Genomic DNA, 25,554 nt, shown 5'->3' with positions numbered 1-25,554 from the left:
CTCGCAATGTATTCATGAGTGTTACGTCTGTAATTAGTTTTTGTTCACAGTTTTTCAGTATAAAATTGTTTTCACAGACTATAAATCAAAGCTATATTCAGGAGAAGATGTGCAAGTGAGAGCTAAAAATTCCTCAATGGGTTTCAGTGTTTATATTCAGAATCCAGTTTTGTTTTCTGATAAGAGCAAATGGGTCAGGGAACAAGCTGTATCTAGATTGTATTCTCACATTGACTGTAGCCTGCTCCAATAAATGATCTGGAGCGAGCTGACTTTATGGATGAATACAATATTTGTGTAGTGTACAAGTCAAATTAGTGAAGCATCTAAAATCTGACCACAATAGAATATAACTGGCCTATACATACTCTGGTAACAGACCTCAGAAATTCATTTGTGCGTCTATTTTCCTGTGTAGATAACAAGCAGCTCTCACAAGACACACATTGTACATGTTTACTGGTAGAGATAGAGAAGACAAAGTTTCAAGTCTCCACAGTGTTTAGGGAAAACTATTAAAAACAAAATATGATAAAGTTACTGTAAAGGCAGTGAACTTAAGTCCTATATTGGAATATTACAGGAAAATTCTGGGATTTTTTTGGATTTAATTATACTCTTAATACCATATTGATACTCTCATGGGTCGACTATACCGACCTTTTTGACAGAGAGTAACAAAATTGATGCTTTGTAAATGCAAACTTAGCAGGAGTAGCATGTTTGTACAAAACAAATCAGAGGGAGTCTAAAGAGCACAAATCCACCTCTCTTTGGGCTTCACTCAAATTCTCCTGAGTCATCACTAAGCTGGCTCACTTTTAACCGAGTAAGATCACCATGGTAACCTGTGCTGCACAGCTAACCTACACCCAGCAAGTTAACTTCAGTGAGTCACCAATCAGATCACTGGAAACTTGGAGTCATCATTCCCCCAGGATCCTGACAGGGGAATAAAAGTAATTCTACAATAAAGAACAACATTTGATTTATAGATCAGCAGAATAGTGTTCCAGTCATATGTATCTCCTCTGCCATTAAAACAAACGTAGGAATAGTTTATGACACTAAAGGCTGTAATTAGAGCTGCATTTTAACTCTGCAAACATCATTTAATTCCAGCCAAAATTCCTGATAGCGTTTATGCTTTTACACTATTATTCCAAGACTGCAGCTCAGTATATCACCAGGGGGCTAAATATTTCTCATGGCCGTGAATGCAACATTTCTGTCAGATTGACTTTGTCAGGCATTAACCACGCTACCTTTTTCTGCACTGTCAGTCTCACATCAATTTAATATTTTTTGTGCATCACATTGATAATAGTTTGTTCATTATTAGACAAAATGAAACAAACGCTTCGTCTATAATAAAGCCAGCGTTAGAAACCCGGTAACCCAAAGACAGTCCCGAAAGTTGAACTACAGGCCTCCGGAGGTCCCCGGACCTCATGGTGGGAACCATACAAACACACACACACACACACACACACACACACTGTTGACGCTGCTCCATTCATTTCAGTCTCATCTGACTCAGAGGCAGACGGAGCTCTAGCGGTCAAACTCGCCACCAACTCTGCATCCTCCGTCTTCAAAGTAAAACACTCGGGCAGTTTGCTTCTCCGGCTTCACTTTTTTTCTTCCTTTGGATTTTTTTGCAGCGAGTGTGTGTGCGTATGTGTATGTGTGTGTGCGTGCGTGTGTTGTAGCCTAGTTGTGAGCATGCAAGGCAACGACCGTCACCGAAACAAGGAATCAAGAGGAACATGGACAAATCGGCAACTTATATTTTACAAATGCACTTTATATTTATTCATCTTTAGTCTGGAACTGAAGAGGAGCGTTTCGGGTGAGGAAAAAAAATCTCAACTCTCGCTCAATTTCATTCATGTAAAAAAGTGGAAAAAACCCGAGCAGGCATTGCGCTTATTGTGCATTGCTTTTGTTTTGGCACCGACTTCTAGTCAGAAAATGCATTAGAAAGCAATTACCGAAAGCTGTTTTGTGCGTATTTTGGTTTCTGGTGCTTTGGTATGCCACGAACCAAAAGTCCGAGCCGTGAGTGGAAACAGATGTGGAGAAAAACTGGGGGGAGGAGGTGGGAGGAAGGGTGCTGCAGGCTTAGTTTCTCTGTTGCGTTTTGTATTTATGGATAAAGTTGATCTAAAACCGAAAAGCGACGCATTTTATAGCTCTTTGGTTCTGCTTTTGGCTCTGCTTTTGGTTCTGTGTTTTTTTTTTCTTGTCAACACTGCAAAAACTTGACGTGGAGTGACGCTTCACTGGGCAACCTGAGGGCAGATGTGACCTTTACATCCTGTTACAGGCTGCAATTAACACATTCAGTCCAGTCCTGAGCAGCTACTAGACCATTACATGTTATGGGATGGTGTGCAGAGGGTAAACCCACCCAAACAATGTTTTCCAGTAAAAATCTGATTAGTAAATTACAGCACTTTCTGTTCTCTAACCATACAATTAACTAACCTTTTGTTTTATGACCACATAATTATTTTTCCACTGTTTTTTTCTGGTCAATTGGAAGTCTGAGTTTACCAACTTCACAGCGACTTCTCACTGTGATTGAATGAGATCATGAAGTGGGACTGAAACAGGGATTAAGATGCATGATTTTTGGGCACAGAAAATGACCTATAGAGAAAGAATATATGCTTTCGATGTCAAATAATCTGAATATTATGAAATGTGGGTCATCTCTGGCCATCAATACACAGACAGCTGTCATATAGAAACTGATTAACCACATTGGATTGTCAGTTATCACCATATATGAGGTGCAGGTCACTGTGCAGCTGCTTAATATGTTAATTTGTAAGTTTTTGTTTGATCTTAAAGTTTGATTAAAATACTGAGATCATGCAGTTTACTCTCTCACTAAGAATATACAGCTAGATACACATCCCCTAAAATAATCTGGAGCCTTTTTTTTTTGCCAAGGCCTAGTTTCTTAATTTTAAAAATGACTTGCACCCATCTGCCATCATACTCCCCTGTTGCTGAAGTTGCGAATCCCTTTTCAATCACTCTAAGACCAAATGGCTGAGTTGCAAAAGGATAGAAGGGGTTTGTTGATTTGGTTTATGAAATGTTGTCTCTTTGGTATTTGTTATGGGAATTGTTTTTCATTTCCCATCCACCAGAGTTTAACGTTAGTCTTGTCCTGCGCCATGTGTTGTCACCTTGATGTATTTGTAGCAATCACTGGACAATGATGAAACCCAGGATGATTTATAGGAAATTCAGCTATTTTTCATGACTGGCAGAGCTGTAATGGGATGGAGTTTATTTGTGCATGAGAGTTAAAATTAAAATTCTGTGGGATGACAGTTAGTTTCCAGCAGCTCCAGATCTGTGCTGCTCAGACAGTAAGTTGTTCATTATTTCACGCTGCTCTCATTGAGCACGGCTGAATTGCATGAAACTCTGACCACTCTAAGTTTATGATGTAAACTTAAAACTGCGCAGTGATAAGTCGTTATCTCCATTATACCGAGCATAAGTGTGGGAGTGATGGAAAGTTTTGACAGTGTGCACTCACTCTCACTCTGCTTTCTAAATTTAATGTGTGCTTTCCCAAAGGTTCCAGTTAGCTCTGTTTCTGAGTGTGGCTGCAAAATGCAAATATGGCCTTTTCTCCAACAGTCCCCCCTCTCTCTCTCTCTCTTCTCTCCCATGCCTCTTGAATGAGGTAAAACCTATCCACAGTTTGGGGTTGCCTGAGAGGCCAGACCACCGTAAAACACCAAAGAAACAAACACAGCAGGCGTGGAATTTCCTGCCTATTTGTTGGTTGCCATTTTATCACACTGACCAGCTGAGGAACAGTTTGTTTTTTTTTTTTATCTCGGACATCTGTCAAAATAATAAAAGGTTACAGAAACAGCCTTTCACTCATATTTCAGTTTAGATCAGATATACAATAAATATATAAAGCAAATGAATGGGAAAAAAACAATCCACTTTAATTATCTGGCAGCTGCAGTGACTCACACTCACCCACCAAACAGTGTGATATTGAGAAGTTTGTTTCACTCATAACATCACAAGAAAAAAAACAAACGATTGATCACCCACATTCCCAAATATTGTCCTCAAATCTGGTCCAACACATGACCGTACTGAGGAGGTGGAGGTTCTGGGAATATCTGCCTCTCTTGGTGAGTGTTGCTGGTTGTTCTTGGCCGTGGGTTTCAGCCTCTCTCTTCAGCAGGAAACTGTCTTTGGCGTCGACAAAAGAAAAAAAGGGGGCGACAGGGCAAAGAAGAGGATGAGATCACAGCAGGAGAGCTGTTGTGGCTTAGCTTTCACAGGGCTCAATGGCTTAAAGTTAATCTGGAATTCTGCACTCTCTCTGATTGCCCGCGAGTTTTCTCACATCAAACATCCCGTCGTGTCCCCTCCAGACTGGAATTAAAAACTTCTTTTTGAAATTTGCTTCTTGCTGTCTGGAACTTCAGCCTCAGGTTGTCTTCTAGTGCTTCAGTAGCTGCTTTTGCCAGGAACTTCTCATATTGTCACAGTTTTAATACAGAGCTTATATTCACACACTGAAGTGGATTCAACATGATGTAATGCTGATTTTTACTGGGACGGTTCTGGTGTGAAAATCTTCCCAAAGGCACCATCGGAGCAGACTCTGTGGTCTATTTCTAAAAATGGCTTTAATTCCCATTGAGAAAATGAGAAAATGGCATCAGAGTGATTTACTGACATGTGTGCCTCGCATTGTGAACAAGTCAGCATTGTGTAACTCTACCCAATCAAGTATGGTTTACTAAATCCTGAGCTGAGATTATAGCATATCAACATTTTATTGTTTGTTGTGGCACACATCACTCTGTAATTGCAGAACAGAGTGAAGTAGAACACAGAGGGTTTTATATCAACTATAGTGAGGATCCAATGCAAAATATTCTGTGTGATTTAAGAGCTGAAACGATTAGTTGATCAATCAGTTAGTCAATCGATTTGTTTTTCTTTGTATCCAATGATGGTAGACTAGATATATATTATGTTTTGATTGCTGGACAGACAAGATGTGTGAGTCGACTTGGGATTTGGGACATTGTGATGGACATTTTTGCAATTTTATGACGATTAATCAGCTAATTGAGGTTAGCGTTAGTTTTTTAATCAGCTGTTGAGAAAGTGTTGGTCTGGCAGAGGTCAGCGATGTCTTTGCCTTCAAACGTTTGACTCAATGGATACACCAGACAGTGATTTTCCACAGAAACAGGTCTTCGCTTGCATTTTTTATACTTCATCCAGCTCTGGATTGTGTTGCATTAATAGAAGTGACTAGAATAACAGGCTCATGGAAAAATACTTTTGCAAAAGGAGCAACTGAGATGTTTTGTGTTAATTGGACCAGTGTTTGGATACAGTATGAATATGACTTTTTTTAAAGGATTTAAAAGTTTTAGTATCATTGTCAGGGATCACACTCGCTCTGATTAGAATTTATCATGATGTAAACAATAAACTGTCAGTACAGCAAGCCCAACAGCTGGGTGTTACTGTGAGATGGATGGCTTTATAAAAAGAGCAGGGTGGTGATTATATCTGATTACACGCAGAGCGCTTTCAAACTTACGCCCTGCCACTGCGCCCTGTTACTGTGTTTGCTACCGACCAAATGGGCTAACACTGCTTCTGAGAAACTCAACCGCAGAGCCTGAGTGCAAGGAGAGGGGCGTGGCGGTCGTCTCCTCCAGATTACAGGGCTTTTTATGGAGCTCTTGATGAGACTCCATTGTCTCTGTGTCCATAAAATCAGTGCAGGAGGTTTAGAGCGTTTTAGCCGTGAGAGGTAGGAAACAAGGGATTGCGGCAGACTGAGCAGACTAAAGTACCCACACATGAGAGTTGTGTTTTTCAACCAAATGCCCACTGATCTTTTCCCACCTACCCCACTTCCTGGCCTCTCACAGGAGCCCGCCGAGTAGGAATGCTGAGGGTCTCACTGTCTTTCCTCTGAATCTCAGGCCTGACAGAGGAGAGATTTACGTTTATTTTGGGAATATGTTTTTTTTTTTTTTTTTGAAGTAGTTCTAATTTAGAGTCACTCCTACACTCCTGACATGTGTTTCTTTTTTGCTTTCTTTCTCCCACCTTCACACACATTCACTACCAGTACATTCACAGTCCTGGCTTCTTGGTTACCAATCGCTAAACCCTTCAAGAAGAAAAAAAAAGAAAAAAAAACAGGAGTGAAGGAAAACCACATATTTTTTTGGAGAAGGGGTGTTGGGTTTTGTTCCCGAAATTCCAGTCACTGCGGCTGGCGTCCGGCCACTGCTCTGGATGTGTTAAGTTCAACACATTTTTCAGCAACTCTTTATTTTTTGTTAACATTTTATTTATTTTGGATATTGGAAATGTATATGAGAATACTGGAGGGCTCTGTGGGTAACACCTTGCAGGCAGATATAGCTCCTCAGAGAGTCATACCTATAAAGACATTAGTGTACAGGAGTGAGAAGTCTGCAGACTGAAACAGTGACCCATTTCACCCCTGAGGATCATTACAGTTTCATCAGATTAATCAAATTCAGACCTGTTAACATATTCACTTACATGAGTCAAATGCATGTATGTGTCACTGCAGATTCCCATGATAAGTATCATTATATATTTATCCTCCAAATCCATCAACTGCTGCTCTCTTCACAGTCAAAACCAAAAGAAATAGACACCACAAACTGTAGTGAACAGGGAGAGAAGCTATTCCAGGTTAAACTGGGGAAATGGGGTGAATTCTTGAGACCTGATGCACGGTGAATTACTTCAGCCGTGATCGCTAACCTTGCATTTAAAACATGTGCAACCACTTTTCAGTTTATTGCATGACATTTCAATTACTTCCTGCTGAGACCTCTGTCATATTATGTGTATAAAGGATTTTAGGGTTATTACAGGATTATTAGAGAATTAATACCACTGAAGTGTATTACACAGGGTTATCAGAGTTCATGACTGAAATTAGTTCTAACCCAGCACTGCATCCGTCAGTGCAGATATAGATCCAGTGCCCTGACTTCTTGCCACACTAGCTGCTAACATGGGATTCTGTTTTCATCAGCAGGATCGACTGACGCCATTGTTTTCCTCTCTCTGCACAGTGCCACCGGACTCTGACGACTTTGCTTTCTTCCATGAGGGCGCCCAGGGGTGCCTGGGGGTGCGGGATCACTCCCTCATCCTATCGACCTCCTGCGAGGAAGACAACCAGCGCTGGAAGTGGGTGACCCGCGGACGCCTGTTCAACCTGGGCTCCTCGCTTTGCCTGGGCGTGACCACTGGTAACATCACCTCCAGATCGGACAGGTCTCCTCTGGGCGTGTACACCTGCGACCGCGAGCCCCCCAGGGTACGTTGGACCTGGAATTGTGGCCAGGTGCTGGACAACCTCAACAATTATCTTCCCTCGCCCTCGATTTGGAACTCCTCCTCAACGGCCCCCTCTTCCAAGCTCAAATGGACTTTGCATGGTGGTGTGCAGGACCTGTGTGCTAAAATATATCGCGGTAAGCATAATTTAAAACACTGGTGTACAGTCCTTATCTTTTTGATCCAAAAAGTTTCCAGATTCTTGACTGAAATACCTTCACTTTTTAGACCATTATTACAGAGTAACATTGATTATTATTATAATATAGAAAACAGATACACATGCTCTACATAGCATGCTTATATAATTAAGTCTTTAAATTATTTTGTGATAATTTTTCAATTAAATTTGGACAAGAAAATAGGAAAGTGATTGAATATAGTATATGTATTTGTAGATAAAACAAATTTTAAAAAGTGATAATGCCACACACACATACTGCACCCATTCAAAGAGTCTGCAAACCATTCTCATTTAAAAGGGCCAAAGGCTCTGACCTCCCCAGCTGTAGTGACCCAGTGAGCTGCTCCTCCACTTGCATGTTTTGCTGCCTCAGTGTGGCAGACAGAGTCACTGTGGTGGATGCCACAGCTGTATCTAATCAGATGGATACAGCAAAACATTGCTTTTAGGGAATCTTTTAGGACAAGTGGCCGGCTGCCAGTCAGAGAGCCAAGGAAAACATTCCCGGTGTTTGTAAACTCCAGTAAACACACAGAGTTGTCCTTTGCCTCAAGTATATTTGTATTTATATATATATAGTTTTCTGTCCAAATTAAATCTAACCATGGTGGTTTGCTGTTAAGCCTCATTTCCGCTGGCAGTGCCATTCTTACCGATATCAAATGTCACGCTTGCTCGTTGACAAACTATACTGTGATGCTCAGTCAGCCGTACGAGTCTGTAGTTAACAGGCTCTGCTTGACGGGAATTAAAACCAGATCTGCCATAAATATAACACCAGAAAATCTCTCTTTACTTTCCTCTTTATTCTTCCTCTCCTAGGTCTCTTTTACTTTTTTGTGGCAAGGGAATCGGGTGCATTGACGTTTGTTAACTTTCAAGTGCCGATCTTCACAAGTTTCTTTGTGAAGTCAGCTCTCTGCTGGAGAGGAATACCTCTGACATTAGTCAGTCGAGGAGCAGCTCCACTGCAGCCAGACAGCCAGCCAGCGGTGGAGCAGAAAGAGAAGTCAGGGAGGGAGCTTCAGAAATCTTTCCTCCCTCGTTTAACATGTCTGCCCTACTTTCCATTGGCCTAACGTGTTTTGGTAACATGACAGATCCAGCCTTTCCCTCTCTCTCTCTCACTGTTGCCCTTTTCCTCACACCATACTATGTGGTGGAATGTAGAGAGTCCTGAAGAATGGCAACCTCAGGGTATTTTGTCAAACTCAAATCAGATAACTAACCTAAAACACTTAATGTAATCCTGTAACGACCCTGCTTTGGAACATAAATATTCAGATCTAGTCTTTTTTCTAAATCCACTCTGTTTTCACATGAAATTCATTAGAAAAGAGAGAGAGTTTCATCAACAACCTTCCTGTTTTTATTTGTTTACTCTTCCTTCTGCTGACCACTGTTTGACTTTACTGTTTTGACTGGAACATCATCCTCTGTTTGATTATACAAGTTGCTGAGAAAACAGATAAGGTATTTCAGTTCAGCGCGGTTTGTGGTCGTAACTTTTAGACAACACATGCGAGGCCCATCTCTGCTGCCACATGTAGAGATTTAAAGTCTTCTCTCTCTTTGCTCTCTGCAGAGATCTACACAATCCAGGGGAACTCTCACGGCCGCCCCTGCTACCTACCCTTCCTGTATGATGGCCAGTGGTTCCACAGCTGCACTAGCATCGGGCGTGAGGATGGCCACCTCTGGTGTGCCACCACCTATGACTACGGCAAGGACGAGCGTTGGGGGTTTTGCCCCGTCAAGAGTGAGTTATCACTTTTCAAGTTTAGGAGTGTGTTGTTGCATTTCTCAGCTCACTGCCAGAAACTCAGTGAGCTTCGCTTCACTTGACTCTTATTTCCTCCTGCTTTCCCCTCCGGTCCGACTGACTTCTCATCTTTTTCCATCGCTGTCAGGCAGTGGCTGTGAGACATTCTGGGATACTGACCCCCTGACAGACAGCTGTTACCAGTTTAACTTCCAGGCTACACTGTCGTGGAGCGAGGCTCGGATCAGTTGCCAGCAGCAGGGAGCAGACCTGCTAAGCATCACCAAGCTGCATGAGCAGACCTACATCAATGGTAAAGTCGATGTGCATTTATGTGAAGAGGTCTCCACTCCTGTTGAAGCTGTTTGTTTCTTTCTCTGCCACCAACGTCTGTGACACAGTAGTGATAGAGCCTGAACCTATTTCATCAAATCATTTACACTCTTTATCTGAACACAGTACATCAGCATCAGCCTTAGAAACATGCAGCAAGCACAAATCAATTAACAGTGAGCTAACAGTTAAACAATTAACACAGATTTACAGACTGATACACAAAAAAGAGCTATTTGGAATTTGAGGATTTTCATGTTTATCTCAAAATTTAAAAAACAGTAAGTAGGCGATCCATGGGTGGTTTTGTTCAGACAGAAGAATAACGAATCGCAACAGTCAAGTTGTGATGCAATAAAAGCATGCATGATCATCTCCATTTCAGGCTGAGACACCACATATTAAAGGCTGGCAATGTTCTGTAAATGAGAAAAACAAGATCGTACAAGACAACCAACATGTTTATCAAGACTGAGCGCCCGATCAGATATAACACCACCATTTCTAACAGTCAGGAGAACTGAGGATGAAATGGGTCCTGGATTGTCAGTCACCATGGGCACAATGTTGTCAGGGGCACAGATAAGAACTTTGGTTTTTTGTGTATTTAGCTTGTCTGTGACAAACAAAACAATTCAAAAATCAATAGCAATGAAATTTGCTGTGCAGCATAATGTCCCTGACTCGCAAACACTGACTATTTGTTTTGCTCATTCACTCTCCCAAAAGGAATAATTGATTTTTGGGGTGTTGTGACCCTGCTGCCAATATTAGGCAGCTCTTCGGCTATTCTTACATAACTGCTCTGTCATTTACCCAGTGCTGTGCTGACAGTTAAAATCATGGCTGACTGGAGAGTATTTCAGACCTAAGTATTGAGTGTCTCTTTGTATTGTGTCTTCCTTCACCAAAGTACACAGAGCAATCAGATGGTATTTGCTCCTGTCATATTGAAAGGTGTTGTCCTGCTGTTTCAGGTTTACTGACCGGCTACAGCGCTGCTTTGTGGATCGGCCTCAATGACCTGGACATCAATGGAGGCTGGCAGTGGGCCGACTCCTCACCGCTTAAATATCTCAACTGGGAGCAAGGTTAGCCTGTAAAAACCAAATCTGCCTTTTTTAGTTTTGAAGCTTGATATTTTTTAAAATACTTACTTTTTCATTTTTAGCAACACTTAGCTCTGAGTTCAAACACTCACTTGGCAGCCCTCCAGTGCAACCACAGTCTTTTACTGGAGTATTTAGGGGGTTAAGTGCCTTGAACAAGGGCACTTAAGCATTAGTGATGTTCTGTTGTGTTTAATATTTCTTGCTCTCATCCTCAGACCAACCAAACCATGCCGAGGAGGAGAACTGCGCTGTGATCAGAACTGAGTCATCGGGTCGTTGGCAGAACCGTGATTGTTCTGTTGCTCTGCCGTATGTCTGTAAGAAGAGACCGAATGCCACCCTGGACCCCTTCACTACTGGTCAGTGTATATTAATTTGTATCAGTTCATTTTAAAAGCAAACTACAGCAGTTACACTCATGCCACGGTGCCAAAGTCCAAGAACTCGATGGGTTTTAACTTTTTGCTCCCACAGACTCGTGGGCAGATGATGAGAAATATGAGTGTGATGTGGGCTGGCAGGCCTTCCAGGCTGGCTGCTACAAACTCACTTCAGAGAAGACTGACTGGGATACAGCTCAAAAAACCTGCCAGAAGATGGAGGCCAACCTTGTCAGCATCCACACCCTACCAGAGCTGGAGTTCATCCTGCGCAACCTGAAAAAAGGTGATTTGTTCATGTTTTATATGGACCTTTCCCTCTGATCTGCATAGCTGTCAAGAGCCAGAAATGAAACAAAACCCTCACAGATCTTATTCATCCTTCACTTTATCTTTGTTTATTGACTGTTTCTGACACATCCAACTTGTGTTTCAGTCTTAAACTGGCCTCCTCTGTATCAAGTTTTCAGAGTTGTGTGCCTGTGCCACAAAAGTTCCCACTGGTCTTTCAATTACAGAAATAAAATATGCATTTTGACAGATATAATCTAGACAGGCGACGTCAGAGATTTTAATATTTTCTGTATTAATGTAGAAGAATAAAACATCATACTCAACCAAGGGCAAAAAGAAAGAACAGGAGCGCATGTAACAGATATTGAAGAAAGTGGGCTCACAAAGACTTCACACACTCAAATCTATGGCGACGCTCCTTAAATTCTGTTTTTCAGTTTCTATTTAAAGCACAGTGGAACAAACACACCAATGTTTCAGCTGTGCAAGCTCCAAATAAAATAATTCCTGATAGAGTTGGATATATTTTCTGGTACAAAATTAAAATAATTAAATAGAAAATATATGTTAACTGTATGAAGTGATTGCTTCCAGCTGTTTTCCTACATTGAATTATCTGCACATATCTTCATATGAAGCTCAAATATAGTGGAAACCAGACATCCCTTCTCCCCCTGTCGTCTTTCTTGAGCTGAATAACAGCACATAAAGTGAGGAATCAAATTTTTAGGTCAGGGAAGTTCTCCAATCTAATTATGGAACCTCATGGAAAATGTGAGAATTTTATATTAAGGTCATAGTTGGAAACCTAATCCTGTTTTAAGACTATTTCTTTCTTCTATAATTGTCTTCCTAACCCGATTCTCTTATCTGTGTCTTCTTTCAGACGTTGACCAACTATGGATAGGGCTCCATGACACTGACATGCAAATGGACTTCCAATGGACGGACCACACACCCGTCATCTTCACCTACTGGCACCCCTTTGAACCCAATAACTTCCGCAACACCCAAGAAGATTGCGTCTCCATCTGGGGCGCTGTGAGTGACCTCCTGTACCCTCACGCTGACCCCTGATGACTGGGGTCTTGATCACCTCACAGTAAAAAGGACTCTCACTGTCAGCGATTCTCCTTCGTTTGTATATATTTAACAGCTGTTCTCTCTCCCTCTCTGTTTGTGTCTTGCTTGCATGTGCAGGACGGCCGCTGGGACGACAGCCCTTGTAATATGACCCTGCCCTCCATCTGTAAGAAACCAGGAACAAAGAGTGACGGGAAACCACAGCACCAAGACTGCAAACAAGTATGACTCTTTTTCTCTCTTTGCATTTTTGTGCTACATACTTCATTTTCCCCTCAACATTTTACACCATAAAGACTCTATTCAGATCTCCAGCAACATTTCATTGTTCACATTCCAGCTGCTGACAGACTGTAGTGTTACAGGGAGCATAATTATTATTCTAAATATTTCAGTCATTTCTTCACCTATGACCCCTTTTCCCAGAGCTCCCCCTGCACCCCTCCACTGGTCCACTAGTCCGCCCCCAGTCTGTTACTGTAACATAAATCACTCCTTTAAGACTTGGGAGGTTAACAAACAAGATTTAAACACAAAATATATTATATTTTTAAGGAAATCAAATCAAGGAAAGATGATTTTATCTTCAAATAACAAGTGCACACAGTTCATACAACATTCATTTATGCTATCATGACCACTAGACGGTGAGTTGAATCACATCTGGACAATCCATCTACATCTGTCTCTGATTTCACACTTCATAATTCTCTCCATATGAGACTACACAGCCTCTCATACCTGATTTGTCCCTACCTGGCCATTGCTGAAAAGTCCAAGTGCTATGTGTGTGGGTTTTTTTTTAGTAATGTGTGACACAGGGGATCATTGTGGTGAGAAAAGAATCCATAGTGTGTTTCTGTGTATCTCCCTGCCCCTCAGCAGTTTTATATTTTTGTGTACGTGTGTTGATTTATGATGCAGATGATGAAGTGGATGGTGGTGCTGGTTCTCAGCTGTTACAGTCAACAAACATCTCTGTATGGACGGACCATTTGTTTGGTGTAAGGAATCTTTACCCTCCCCCTCTGCCCCCGGGGAGCACGGCATCATGGGTGGTAATGTGATGGGGGTCATTTGGCATGGCACGCGCCACGGGGGGGCCCCTGTGGCAGCACAGTTTTTGTTTTCGAGCAGATGATCTCACTTCGCGCAACATGTGAAACAACAATGACAGAAAGCCCGCTGACCGTTTCAGCAACATTACACCGCACAATCCCCAAAACCATTTACCCCATCCAGCGCTGAGCTCATTTCTCAAGAAATCTAATGGATTGCTCATTACCGTAATGCTGTCATTTTACTTGCTGGAGCAGTAAGTCCTTATACTATTTCTTTCCTGCTCTCTACTTCCAAAGATAGTCATTTTTATTATGAGAGTAACTCATTTGCTCCATGTTTGAATTAACAGTGAGATTTTAAAGCAATGATTGCTAATGTTAGAGGCAGCCTGGGGTGTAAGCAGCTGCTTAGGCCTTTCAGCCACAAGGGGGGCCTTAAATTAATTGAAAATGTGAACTCTCTGTGTTCCCTGTGTTCATTTTTTGATAATTTGACTGTTAAAAGATACAGTGCGCCAAATGTCCTCCAGGATTTGAATATATTTGGATTGGAAATTACACATTTTGCAGGCAATTTCCAGAAAAAAAGACAGTGGTGTTTTGCTACTTTTCAAATGCTACTGACAAAAGCAGATTGAGGGTATGTAGTTGTAATGTAATATATAGTTTAAGCTCAAGCCTGACAAGAGAAGTAAATTATTTTCTTGACAGATAACAGTCATACTGGTGAAATCGGGTGTAATATTTCATAACATTACTACCACACAAAGAAAAATACTTCCATTATTGCTACATGTTACAGGTGGAAGCTATCAGTCAGCATTAGAGACTTGATGTTTTGACTGTAAGACACAGAAAATAAGGACAGGAAAGAGTGGGAGAATGTCAAGGAGATGTGAATTTCAACAGATCAAGCCTCTCCTTTCCAAGTGTAATCTCTGAGGTTTCTGTCTGGATGCCAAATGCGGTTGTGCAAAAAAAGCCAGAGGTTGAGCTTATTCACACAAAGCTATATACAAACTGTCTCTCACTATCATTCTCGCTCAGTATCTCTCCCCTCGTGACCTCCTGTGTGTTGGCTGCGCTCAGTGTCTGTACACGTCCACAACTACAGTACATGAGCTGGCAGGAGGGATTGAGGCCAGGCAAAAGTTATTTCTGCATGCACAGACTTGTCCTTTTTTTTATTCTGCATTTGGAATACAGTCGGCTTGTGTAAGTGAACTTATTTGTGTTGAGTGATAAAGTAAATTGTTTTCTGAGGGACCGTTGATGTTTTTTGACCTCTGCAAAGGAGGATATGTTTTAGGTCCTGTTTGTTTGTCTCTCTGTTAGTAAGCAGGGCATGTTTAAAAGTACTTAACAGAAGTGAGTGAAATTTAGTGGAAGGAATTAAGTGATTACTGTTTGAAGTGGAGCAAATACCCCCGCTGCCCCACTCTGTTTTCCTGTAACTCTACCAATTTGTTGTTGGCTTCTGAATGCCATAGTTTCTTATTTTTCCTAAGTGGTGCTGCTGAAACACAATCAGTGCACCTAGCTCAGAGGTCATGAGTCTCACTCACTTGAAAGGTTGCATTATCCCTCTATGTAAAAAGTATTTTAAATGAATTCACAAATCTCTCCTCTCCTCTCCTCTCAGGGCTGGAAATGGCACAGTCCAGCTTGTTACTGGGTGGGAGAAGATCTTCTCACCTTTAGTGAGGCCAGGAAATCCTGTGAGGACCATGGAGCTGCCCTTGTTACCATTACCAACAGGTGCACACACATACCTTGACACACTCCCATTCAGCAATTAAAGGACATCACAGTCCGTTTTGGCAATGTTGCCCACCTAAAAGACCCTTTAAATCTTCAAAGGTTCGAGCAGGCATTCGCCAACAGCCTGTTGTTCGGCCGTTCTGGAGATTCTTTCTGGATCGGCCTCCATGACCAGAGCAGCCCTGGCTCTTTCCACTGGCTTAGCGGGGATGAGGTGTCCTACACCAACTGGAATCGAGACCAGCCAGGTAGGCCACAACATGTCATGTTGAAATGAGTCTGTGTTTTCAGACTGAGCTTTAATCAGTTCAGCTGTCAAAACATGTTTAAATATTTGTAAGTTTTTCATTGGTCTACCAGATTCAGCTCTAATCTTTTATGTCTGCTGTAATGTTTTCAGTGTGTTCTATTTATTGGTTGTTACACCATCTTCCCCACCCACCGCCTATTCATTTCTTTATCCCTGTTGCTATGATGAGTTCACTTCCCTGAGGGGATTATTAAAGTTTTATCTAATATATAGCTGGAGATTTTCAATTGCCCAAATCATGAGGTCCATTCTGAAGCAGAGCCAGTTTTGGATTTAATCTACAAAGAAGAAGGACCTGGGTTGTTTCCCAGGTTCTTTTGCCAAAATACAGATTCAGAGCTACATCCTGATGTTCTGATTTGGCTCTATGGCAACTTTGATTAGCTGACAATCTTGTTTATCTAAGAAAATTATCAGTCAGCAGTCAAAACCAGCCAGCAGGGGTATGTTCTGATTTCAATTCAATGAATCAAAATTGGTCCAGTTTGTTCAGGAAATTGTAAAGTGTTTTGCTGTGTTGTCTTCCAGCAAACTGTCGTGGCAGCAGCACAGGAATGAGGCAGCAAACGGGGGAGGATTCTCTTTGTAAAGCGTATTTTGGATTCACAATGCCCGTAATTTCTAAAGCAGACCTTCAGACGTAGTCAAAACCATTTGTGGGCGCGTCCTCTGGCTTTAGAGTCACTGATAGATCCAAAGATACAGACTGTCTGACCTCTGCAAGGATTATGGCCCTAGTTTGCTACTTCAGTTAGCAAATTTAAGATTAAAAAACTTCAACTTTCTCTGAAGGTTTTTGTCATGACAATATTTTAACTATTGACACTTGTTAGTACTCATAGGAAGGCTTTATTCATAACCTCCAAAATCTAACAGCTGATGTTGAGTAGTAGCAGAAAGACTCACTATAATCCCAAGTCCTCTACTGTGAAGTCTGAAACACATGCAGCATTATATAAATCTCATCAGTAAACAAGTCCATCACCTACAAGATCAGCTTTCTTTACACACCAGCTTTAAAAATATGATTCATAATGATGATCAATACTGAAGTTTAGAGGAATAGAGCCTGGGGAGTCAGTGTTTACTGGAGATGTTGCCCTTGTTTTGTGAAAAGTTAAATACAAGATCGAACACTCATAATTTTCTTATAAGAAATATGTAATCACATTCTCCACACATTTCTTTGACTCCACATCATTCCTCCATTTCCACACGTTTCATCAGAGCAGCCTCTTTTCCTCTCCGCTCACCTACGTTTCACCCTGTATCTATTTCAGTCAACATCCGCGGCGGCTGTGTCTCCATGGCGACAGGCTTTGCTACAGGTCTGTGGGAGGTGAAGGAGTGTGCGTCAGCGAAGGCGAAATTCATCTGCCGACAGAACCAGGACACGTCTCTGAGCCCCGAGCCCCCCGTCCCTCAGCCCACCCCGAGCCTCAGCGGCTCCTGTCCCACCGGCTGGAAGAGCAACAGTAACCTGCGCTACTGTTACAAGGTTCGTCCCAGAAATGTTTGACACCATCACAACTCTGCTGGAAGTGTCTTGTAATTAAAGTCACACTTAAGTTTTCATTACTTTGCTGTCCTGTGAAAACCATGCATTTCCTTGTGGCAATTTTTTTATCACTTAAGAGCTCTGTTTTCAGCGTTGTTGCAGTGAATTTTTTCAGATAATCAGTGGGTATTTTCATGTTTTATTTGGCTTAATAAATAGAGGAACTTTCTCAGCACTAAGAATCTGCCCAACTATATAATGCCAAATTTTAGTTCTTGACAATTTATTTCTGTCTAGTACTGTGGACACAATTTAGTCAGTACTCAAAAAGTACAAGGAATATTCTCAGCTTTAAGTATGAATGCTTATTTTTATTCCTAATGGCAAGAACACCATTAGTAATTAAACTACATCTTTACTACCTGTGTGCAGGTGTTTCATTCCTCCCAGCTGGAGCAGAAGATGAGCTGGCTGCAGGCTCACCTGTTCTGCCGGAGACATGGAGCCAACCTGCTGAGCATCAGCGGCCCTGACGAGGAGCACTTTGTTCTACAGGTTCTCCACGAAGCCTTTGGGTGGGTGTGCACCTCTGACCAGCTGATGGGGATGGTACTGATGATGATGATGATGATGATGATGATGGTATGGTCCACAGGGAATCTGAGGACCACGAGCAGCATTGGTTTTGGATTGGACTGAACCGCAGGAACCCCATGGACAACGGCAGCTGGAAGTGGAGTGATGGACTGGCTGTGAGTAATGACAACGGTACCTGCTCCAAAAAGTTGGAGCTTAGTTGTGTACCAACAGGATCTGTTTATTGTTGTTTGTGTCTCAGTTCACGTACCAGAACTTTGGCCGCTACTACTACAACATTCGGCAGTGTGCTGCAGCAGACCTGGGCACTATGACCTGGCTGGCCATGCACTGTGACTCTGAGTTAGACTGGATCTGCAAGATCCCTAGAGGTACAACTGCACTGGAGCTCTTTTATGGGTCTATTTAAATAAATCTTTAATAACTGCTGTTTTCTACCTACAGTTCATGTTGGCTGTGTTTGTATTTCATTAAAACACCTTTCCATTATTTATGTGTTTTTAGGTAGTGTTGAGAAGGAGCCAGAAGTCTCTGAAGGTCAGTCTTATTTCCTCATCTCTCATTTTCTCCCATCATTCTGTGTGTTTATTTAAAAACCTTCCTGTTATGGTTCTTCCTTCCTTTTCTTATCTCTCGTCTATCAGGCACAAGTTCACCAGAGTGGATTGGCTTCCAGGAGGCTGAGTATAAATTTTTTGACCACCGCACCACTTGGGACCAGGCCCAGAGGATTTGCTCCTGGTTTGATTCCTCGCTGGCCTCCGTCCACTCAGCTGAAGAGCAGGCTTTCCTGGCCAACACTTTACGCAAGGCACTGGACACTTTATCAAAACGTTTATCATCATTCATAGGAGTTGATTTGATCCAATTGAAAATACAATTGACTGCGATGATCTGGACAAAACCATGAGATATACCTCACAAACACAAATCTGTTTGTGAAAGTCCCCACTAATTATGGTGTCTATAATCTGCATAGCAACCACACCATGTAACTACAGTTCAAGATTATATAACTGTGTATTTACAGTAACACTCTATAAATGTGCTGCATTCTTTTTCTGTAGACAAGCCTTGCAGGTCACTGTAGTCTCAACACGTTTTTTCTCTCATGTTTAGATGGTGAAAGTAGAGGGTGACAACTGGTGGCTGGGGCTTCACACCTACGAAAACGACGGGCGTTTCCGCTGGTCCGACCATTCTGTGCTCAATTACGTGTCGTGGGCTCTTGGGAGGCCGCACCCACTTAGCCGCGATCGCAGATGTGTCCACTTGTCCGCCACCAAAGGTAAAAACAAACAGGCGGGATAAGATATCTCAAGAGGCTTAATCAAATGCAGTGCACTTACATGTTCTTAATGTGTTTTTCACTTCCTAACAGCGGACTGGTCTGATCAAAAATGCCACTCTGACCTGCCCTACATCTGTAAGAGAGTGAATGTCACAGGGACCATTCCTCCTACTCCATCATCCCCCCACCCACCTGCAGGCTGTCCTGATGGATGGGCTTCCTATCAGCATAAGGTAGAGCACCAGGATTTCATGGCGTATTTACCATGTTAGCTGTATAAAGGATGAGGGATGTGAAGAATACATAAAATATACAGATCCAAGGCAGTGAAAGCAGAGCAATTAGACAGTAAGTACTTAATGTTGTATTTCATGCACCTTTTACTGTCTAACTCAACCTGAGTAAACCTAAGCTGAGCTGTCTTTTTTGTGCTGCTGTTTCTGCAGTGTTTCAGGGTGTTTGATCAGTCATACCGCGTCACATGGTCTGCATCCAAGTTGAAATGCGAGACGCAAGGAGGCGTACTGGCAGTGGTGTCCAATCACTTGGAGCAAGGTAATTACAGCAAAATACAGCTGGCATGCTGTCACAGGCAGAGAGGGTGGGGGGTGACGGTGGGAAGTTACTTTTCTGCTTGAATGTGGAGAGATTTTTTTTAGGTCTAATTATTTTAGAGGGTAAATTTGTATCATCTGTCATTGTGAGCAACATCAAATGGATGTAATGTGGTACACTACATTTTAAGAATCTGTTCATAAGTTTCTCATACACGTCTGTTCATGCACAATCCTCACAGCCTTTGTCACCACCCTGCTGAACAATGCCAGTGTTGACCTTTGGGTGGGTTTGACCTCAGACTCCAAAGGTCATTTCCAGTGGTCCAAGGCCGGCCTGCTCAGCTACACCAACTGGGCTCCCGGAGAGCCGCTTGACAACAGCGGGCCACACCAGAACAAGACCCGGGTACAACTCACAACACCCACCAATCACCACTCATGTCACGGTTTGTCCTCGGTCTGTTCCTGTTCTGATGATTTCACTGTCACCTCTCAGGGAAACTGCGTGGTGATGATTCATGGGAACCCACAGAAGAACACTGGCATGTGGGCTTCCCGGGCCTGTGAGATGGAAAGCAATGGCTTCATTTGTCAAAGGCATCAAGGTGTGACATTCAATTATAGCCACAACAATGTGTGCTTTAAGAGTCGGGATGACTTGCACCACAAACAGAAGTGTGTTGACTTTCAGTAAAATCTTGTTTGACTTTGTTGTTTCCTCAGACCAAGGTCTCCCTCCAGCACCTGCGCTGATTCCTGCCTCCCTGTCAAAGCCTGTGGAGCTCGGGGGTGTGACATACCGGGTGGTGGAGAAACGACTGGACTGGACCGGCGCTCTGCACCTGTGCGAATCGTTGAATGGCACCCTGGCCACAGGTGAAGGATCCCTACCAGCAGGGTTACCTCACCCTGCTGATCAACAGCCTGCGCCGGCCAGCTTGGATTGGTCTCTACAACTACGGAGTGAGCCTAAAAACTTACAGAATAACTTACTTTTTAATTCATCACTAGAGTTTTCCAGGCTTTGCAGGAGACTTGTAGTGATCTGCTTTTTTTTTTCTCTAGGGACGAAGCTTCACCTGGCTGGGTGAAGAAGAGGGAACATACTCAAACTGGAAAGATGGAGAGCCCAATCACATGTTTGGATGCGGTCACATGACCACTACTGGACAATGGATTATGACTCCCTGTGATGCTAAACTGGAGGCTGCTATCTGTCAAATTAGTGGTATGTGTGTTAATACAATAACAGTATACAACAGTTTACATGTTGCCCTTAACAGAAAACCCCTTCACTTGGCATTCATTTTCCCTCATAGTATTACATCATTCAGTTAGGTTAAAATGAGTTAATCCCTGGTGTTTTTCTCCCTGCCAGATGAGCCTGTGAGTCACCAGTGGGTCTACCCTGGCATTTGCCCCCGCTCTCTGGGAGAGTGGGCGTGGGTCCCTTTCAGAAACCACTGTTACGCCTTCAACCTACAAAGTCTTAAACTGCAGCAGGATGCACGAATGTCCTGTAAAAAAGGTAGGGAAGAGTTGCAAGAGATCCCCCAAACCTACACCAGTCACAGCTCAGGCTCCCCGCTGTGCCGTCTGTACAGCTCATGACACTGAACCGAAAACCAATTAAGCACAACACTTCTGACCTTCTCCACTGCCAACACGATTGACCAAATGCATCAATACGTCTAAATATAGAAGTGATTCATCGAGCCTGCTGCACCATTGTTAAATCTCCCTACATGATCAATTCTGTTTTGTTCCATCTCTGTCTATTTCTTTCTTTTTCTCTCTTCTAGTGGGAGCAGAACTTCTCTCTATCTTGGACGAGATGGAGAACGGATTTGTGTGGGAACACATCCAGAGCTATGCAGAACAGGCACATGGAGCTTGGCTGGGCATCAGCGTGAAAGGTCCAGCCTCAGACAGCCTTCCATCTCCCTCCACAGCAGCAGACTTATTAACCTTCAGCAAAAAGTTTAAATCCAATCTTATTAATTTTACGCTACTTGTAGTCAAATTATCTTGCTCTGCTTGCAGATAATTCTCCTAATTTAATGTGTTTTACCCGATTGACTATGATTTCTTTTATAGAATAATCTTGAAAGAATTAATTAAGTAGAAGAAACCTGATTAAGACTGTTTCTCTCGTGTCAAATAAATGTGATAAAGCGAGGTGCATTATCTCTGAAAAGTTAATTTATTTAAACAGCATTATTATCACTCAATTAGATAATTTGAGAGAAATGCCCTGAAACATGCTTGGTAAGCTAAGAACTAAATCTTATACAGGAAACCTCTATGACTCAACAGAGACATATTATGACGACTTAGCTTTCCTCAAGATAAAACTAAAGAGGCTTGAGAGTGTTTACATCTCTGAGTGTGTGTGTGTGTTTGTGTTCCTGCTGCAGGTAGAGGTTTAGTGTGGAGCGAGGACACAGAGATGTCATACACCAACTGGGAGGCGCACGATCTCGCCTTCTCTGTTCTGTCTCCCAACTCCTGCTTCTGGATCCAGAGCAACAGCGGCCTGTGGAAGCCGGGCTCCTGCAGAAATCGCACGCACGGAGTCATCTGCAAACGGCCACGCAGTAAGCACACACACACAAGCAGAAAGTTTGCATGCTAATTAGTTACAACAAAACTACAGAATAATGAAGTTATATAAGGTTTCATTAAGCTGAAAACATTCACTGAGGATGATGATCAGGAGTCTGTTCAATATCCTTAATATCTCTTCTGTCATTTGCAGGTGCTGAAACCTCAGCTGTAATATGTAAGTATGATTATCAGCTGCCATGTTATTGTGTTCAACTGAAACATGACAAATATCTGTATATATGTTGTGTTTGCCAGAGAGTGAATTAGCAGCATATATGCTAACTCATATTTCCATCTTCTATCTAGTGGATAGCGACCATCTGCCCACTCTGATTGTTGTCATGGTGACGGGCCTGGTGTTGGTGGTGCTGATCGTCGGCGTGATCTACCTGTACCGTCGACGAACAGTTGGGTCCCGTGGGTCCTACGAAGGGGCCCGCTACAGCCGCACCAACTCCAGCCTTGGCGAGCAGGTTGAGAAGAACATCCTGGTATCCGACATGGAGCTGAACGAGCAGCCCGAGTAGCAGGGCCGCCACCGCCGCTACTGCTGCTGCTGCTGCTGGACCCGACTAACTGACCAACCCAAGACTGAACCCAACCTGACCACAGGAGAGGCTGATTGCAATGTGCTGACTCAGAAACACATTGTGGCATTTATGTTTTTTTGCTGTTGTCTCTTTTAAAACCAAAAAAGATTTTAAAGTTCTGAAGGGCTGTGTAGAGCGCAGCAGATAATTTAGTTTTTAAATTGAATCCCCGGCCTTTTCAATCCTCTCTTGCCAAGACTTAACAGTTCGAGCAATTTTTCTCCAGACAAATCAGATCATTCCATGTGTACAGTTTCTCCCTAAAAGCATCCATGAAGGCCGTAAATGGATCTACTGGGAGTTTAGTTTTTATTGCAGCTGGAAAAGTTCAACGTAAAATCAGTTTTATGAAATGACTCCTTGCTGTCTTCCCTGATGCCAAAGTACATTTTTGCTTGGTGTATATGTCCTCTCTTGTTCCCATTTTGATTGAAAGACTCATAAAGCAAAGGGAAAAAAAGGACAATCACAGCCACAGATCAACTCCTAACTAAAACCATTTGTCTCTGTCCTTTAAATACGCAGTCAGTCTTCTTCAGGACCAAATTCATTTTTCAGTTTCATAATTGTCTTTGCCATGACAGTATTTACCTGAACTTGAGCTATGTTTTTTTGTTGTTTTATTGTTTGTGTCCTTCCCATTGATTTGTCATTATCTGTGCAGCTGCAGAGAACTGTTACTGATGATGCATGTGTTGGGTTTTTTTGGTTTTGTTTTTTTTTTGTGAGCCTGCCTCTCTCCTCCTTTCGGGTCTGACACGTCGGCACCAGCTGTCAGACGAGCGGAGGGGGAAGAAGTCCAAATGTGAATGTGTGGAAGGTGACAGGGACCAGTGACCTCAAACCGTCTGAGGGCAGTACACTAAAATTGTGCACATAAGTAGAACTTAGTATTGAAAGGTGGTCTTTAAATAGACTGCATTGTCGTTTTTTGGTACAGCAGGAATTAAGGTTGTCATCGTATGATTAGGCTCTGTCTACGTTTTGGCACTTTCTACTATTATCTTGATCTAAATCAATCTTAGTCATCCGCTTGCCTTTAGTCATTATCCTTAAGACTCAGTTGCTGCTCTGTGATTCTTAACTTTTGTTTGTTTTGGCTCCTCGTGCCACCATCTGGAGCTGACTCAGCATTTTTTAAGGACAGTAATTTTCTTTGTATGCGCCATGAAAAAGGGTTTGCAATTTGATATTTGTCTGATTCATCATTTTTTTGGACCATGATTCATTTCTCGATATCTTTTATCTGTCAGATATTTTTCTCTCATTTTGTCTTTTTAATTAGGCAGGTTTCATTGTGTGTTTTTGACTTGAGTACAACTGGTAAAGACATTTGGAAGCTCTCCTACTTTCTACGGGATAATTGCCAACACTTGAACCTCTCATTGCCCCACAAAGGAAAACATCCCTCATGTGAATGACAGTGTTGTACATATGAGAGCCAAAGATTGTTTTAAAGCTGAATTCACTCTTTCGTATGAGAAGAAGTCATCATTTTAAGAGTTGTGCATTGTAATGACCAGATTTTCAGAGTTCATTTGTCTCCTCAAACATTTTTCTTTTTTCTTTCAGCTCTTGCCTCTGAGTGCATTTCTGTCTTCCTGCTCGGAGGAATGCTTTGGAGCCGTTTCAGTCTGAGGCTTTTGGTGTTTCACTGAGCTGCTGTGAAAAAAAACAGCCTTTTTTTTTTTTTTTTTTTGCTCCGTGAGTTGGACTAAGATAGAGGGGGAAGGTAGGAAGAGAGGGAGTAAATAGGACTGTGTGTGTGTGTGAGAGAGAGAGAGAGAGAGTGTGTGTATGTGTGTGTGCAGTCTCCAGCTGTGGAATGTTGAGTCGGCAAGAAGAGCTCAGTGGCACGTCTGGAACCAATCAGAGAAGGAGGGCTCAGGGACATGAGGGGTCAGAGAGAAGACTGAAAAAAAAGGAAAAACCAGATGAAGGAGAAAAGGGGGGAAAAAAGGAGGAGTTGGGGACGTAGGAAGAGAGGAGAGTAGGGAAGGAGGAGGAGTGCTAAAAGGGGTGCAGCAGTTTGTCCCAGGCTTACCCCGGCCTCTGCTGGTGGTGAACTGTACAGGTCTGCTTCTGTGTGCAGGAGAGGTGAACTTACTGAGGTGGTGATGAGAAGGTGCGACGGCCCTTTGGTGTGTTCCCCAGTGAGATGGTGTCTGCGATGCAGGCTGGCTCGTGTCCCGGCGAAGGTTACCTGAAGCACCTGTTCAACTTTTTTTTGAAAGTTTTTGTGTCATTTTTATATGAAATGAATAAAGTCTATGTTCTCAGAGCTTTTGCTTTTATAGTTATTTATAGATTATTATGCATTACTGAGCTTATGTGAAGACAGTAAACTGTCCAGTTTCCTCCCCATGTGTTTATAACTTAGTGGTGAGTTTTTCCCTCTTTTTCCCTGAGTTTTCCAAGGCAGTGAGCTGGGAAATTAATTAAGGAACTGATGTGTAAATTGTGACTGCGATGTTGATGTTTTTCCACAAGAGGGCACTCGGCGCCTGCTTTGTGAGAGTCTCCTCCTGCTCATGTCAACGTCTGATTGTGTGTTTTCTATTGCACCAAGTCTCTCGGTACACAACCAACCTACAGCTACCACTTTTATATTGTAAAATTGTACAGACTCTCTCCTACTTTCTGTTTCAGGTTTTTATGCTCTATGCTTTCAGCTGTTTTATGCAGGTCACGTGTGATTTTGCCTGATAATAGGCTGCTGCT

The 25,554-nt window shown here is 42.5% G+C and overlaps 1 protein-coding gene across 1 annotated transcript; it reads left to right on the top strand.

The window, feature by feature from the left end:
- Nucleotides 1-1,516: 1,516 nt before the first annotated feature.
- Nucleotides 1,517-25,114, top strand: mrc2 (mannose receptor, C type 2). The gene is given in 30 exon segments (XM_018660633.2): nt 1,517-1,852; nt 7,146-7,550; nt 9,183-9,356; nt 9,508-9,672; nt 10,670-10,783; nt 11,020-11,163; nt 11,279-11,470; nt 12,365-12,519; nt 12,679-12,783; nt 15,265-15,380; nt 15,483-15,631; nt 16,974-17,191; nt 17,624-17,766; nt 17,847-17,943; nt 18,030-18,159; nt 18,293-18,325; nt 18,433-18,599; nt 18,908-19,076; nt 19,170-19,312; nt 19,526-19,634; nt 19,876-20,042; nt 20,133-20,241; nt 20,360-20,508; nt 20,510-20,599; nt 20,702-20,864; nt 21,015-21,164; nt 21,439-21,552; nt 22,054-22,233; nt 22,395-22,418; nt 22,550-25,114. Coding segments are annotated over 30 exon segments (4,422 nt in total). The 5' UTR covers nt 1,517-1,725; the 3' UTR covers nt 22,771-25,114.
- Nucleotides 25,115-25,554: the final 440 nt, after the last annotated feature.

This window comes from Lates calcarifer, linkage group LG11 (genome assembly GCF_001640805.2).
Source record: "Lates calcarifer isolate ASB-BC8 linkage group LG11, TLL_Latcal_v3, whole genome shotgun sequence".
NCBI lineage: Eukaryota > Metazoa > Chordata > Actinopteri > Centropomidae > Lates > Lates calcarifer.
Note: the sequence above shows the minus strand (reverse complement) of the source record. Positions and strands in the feature narration are given on the sequence as shown.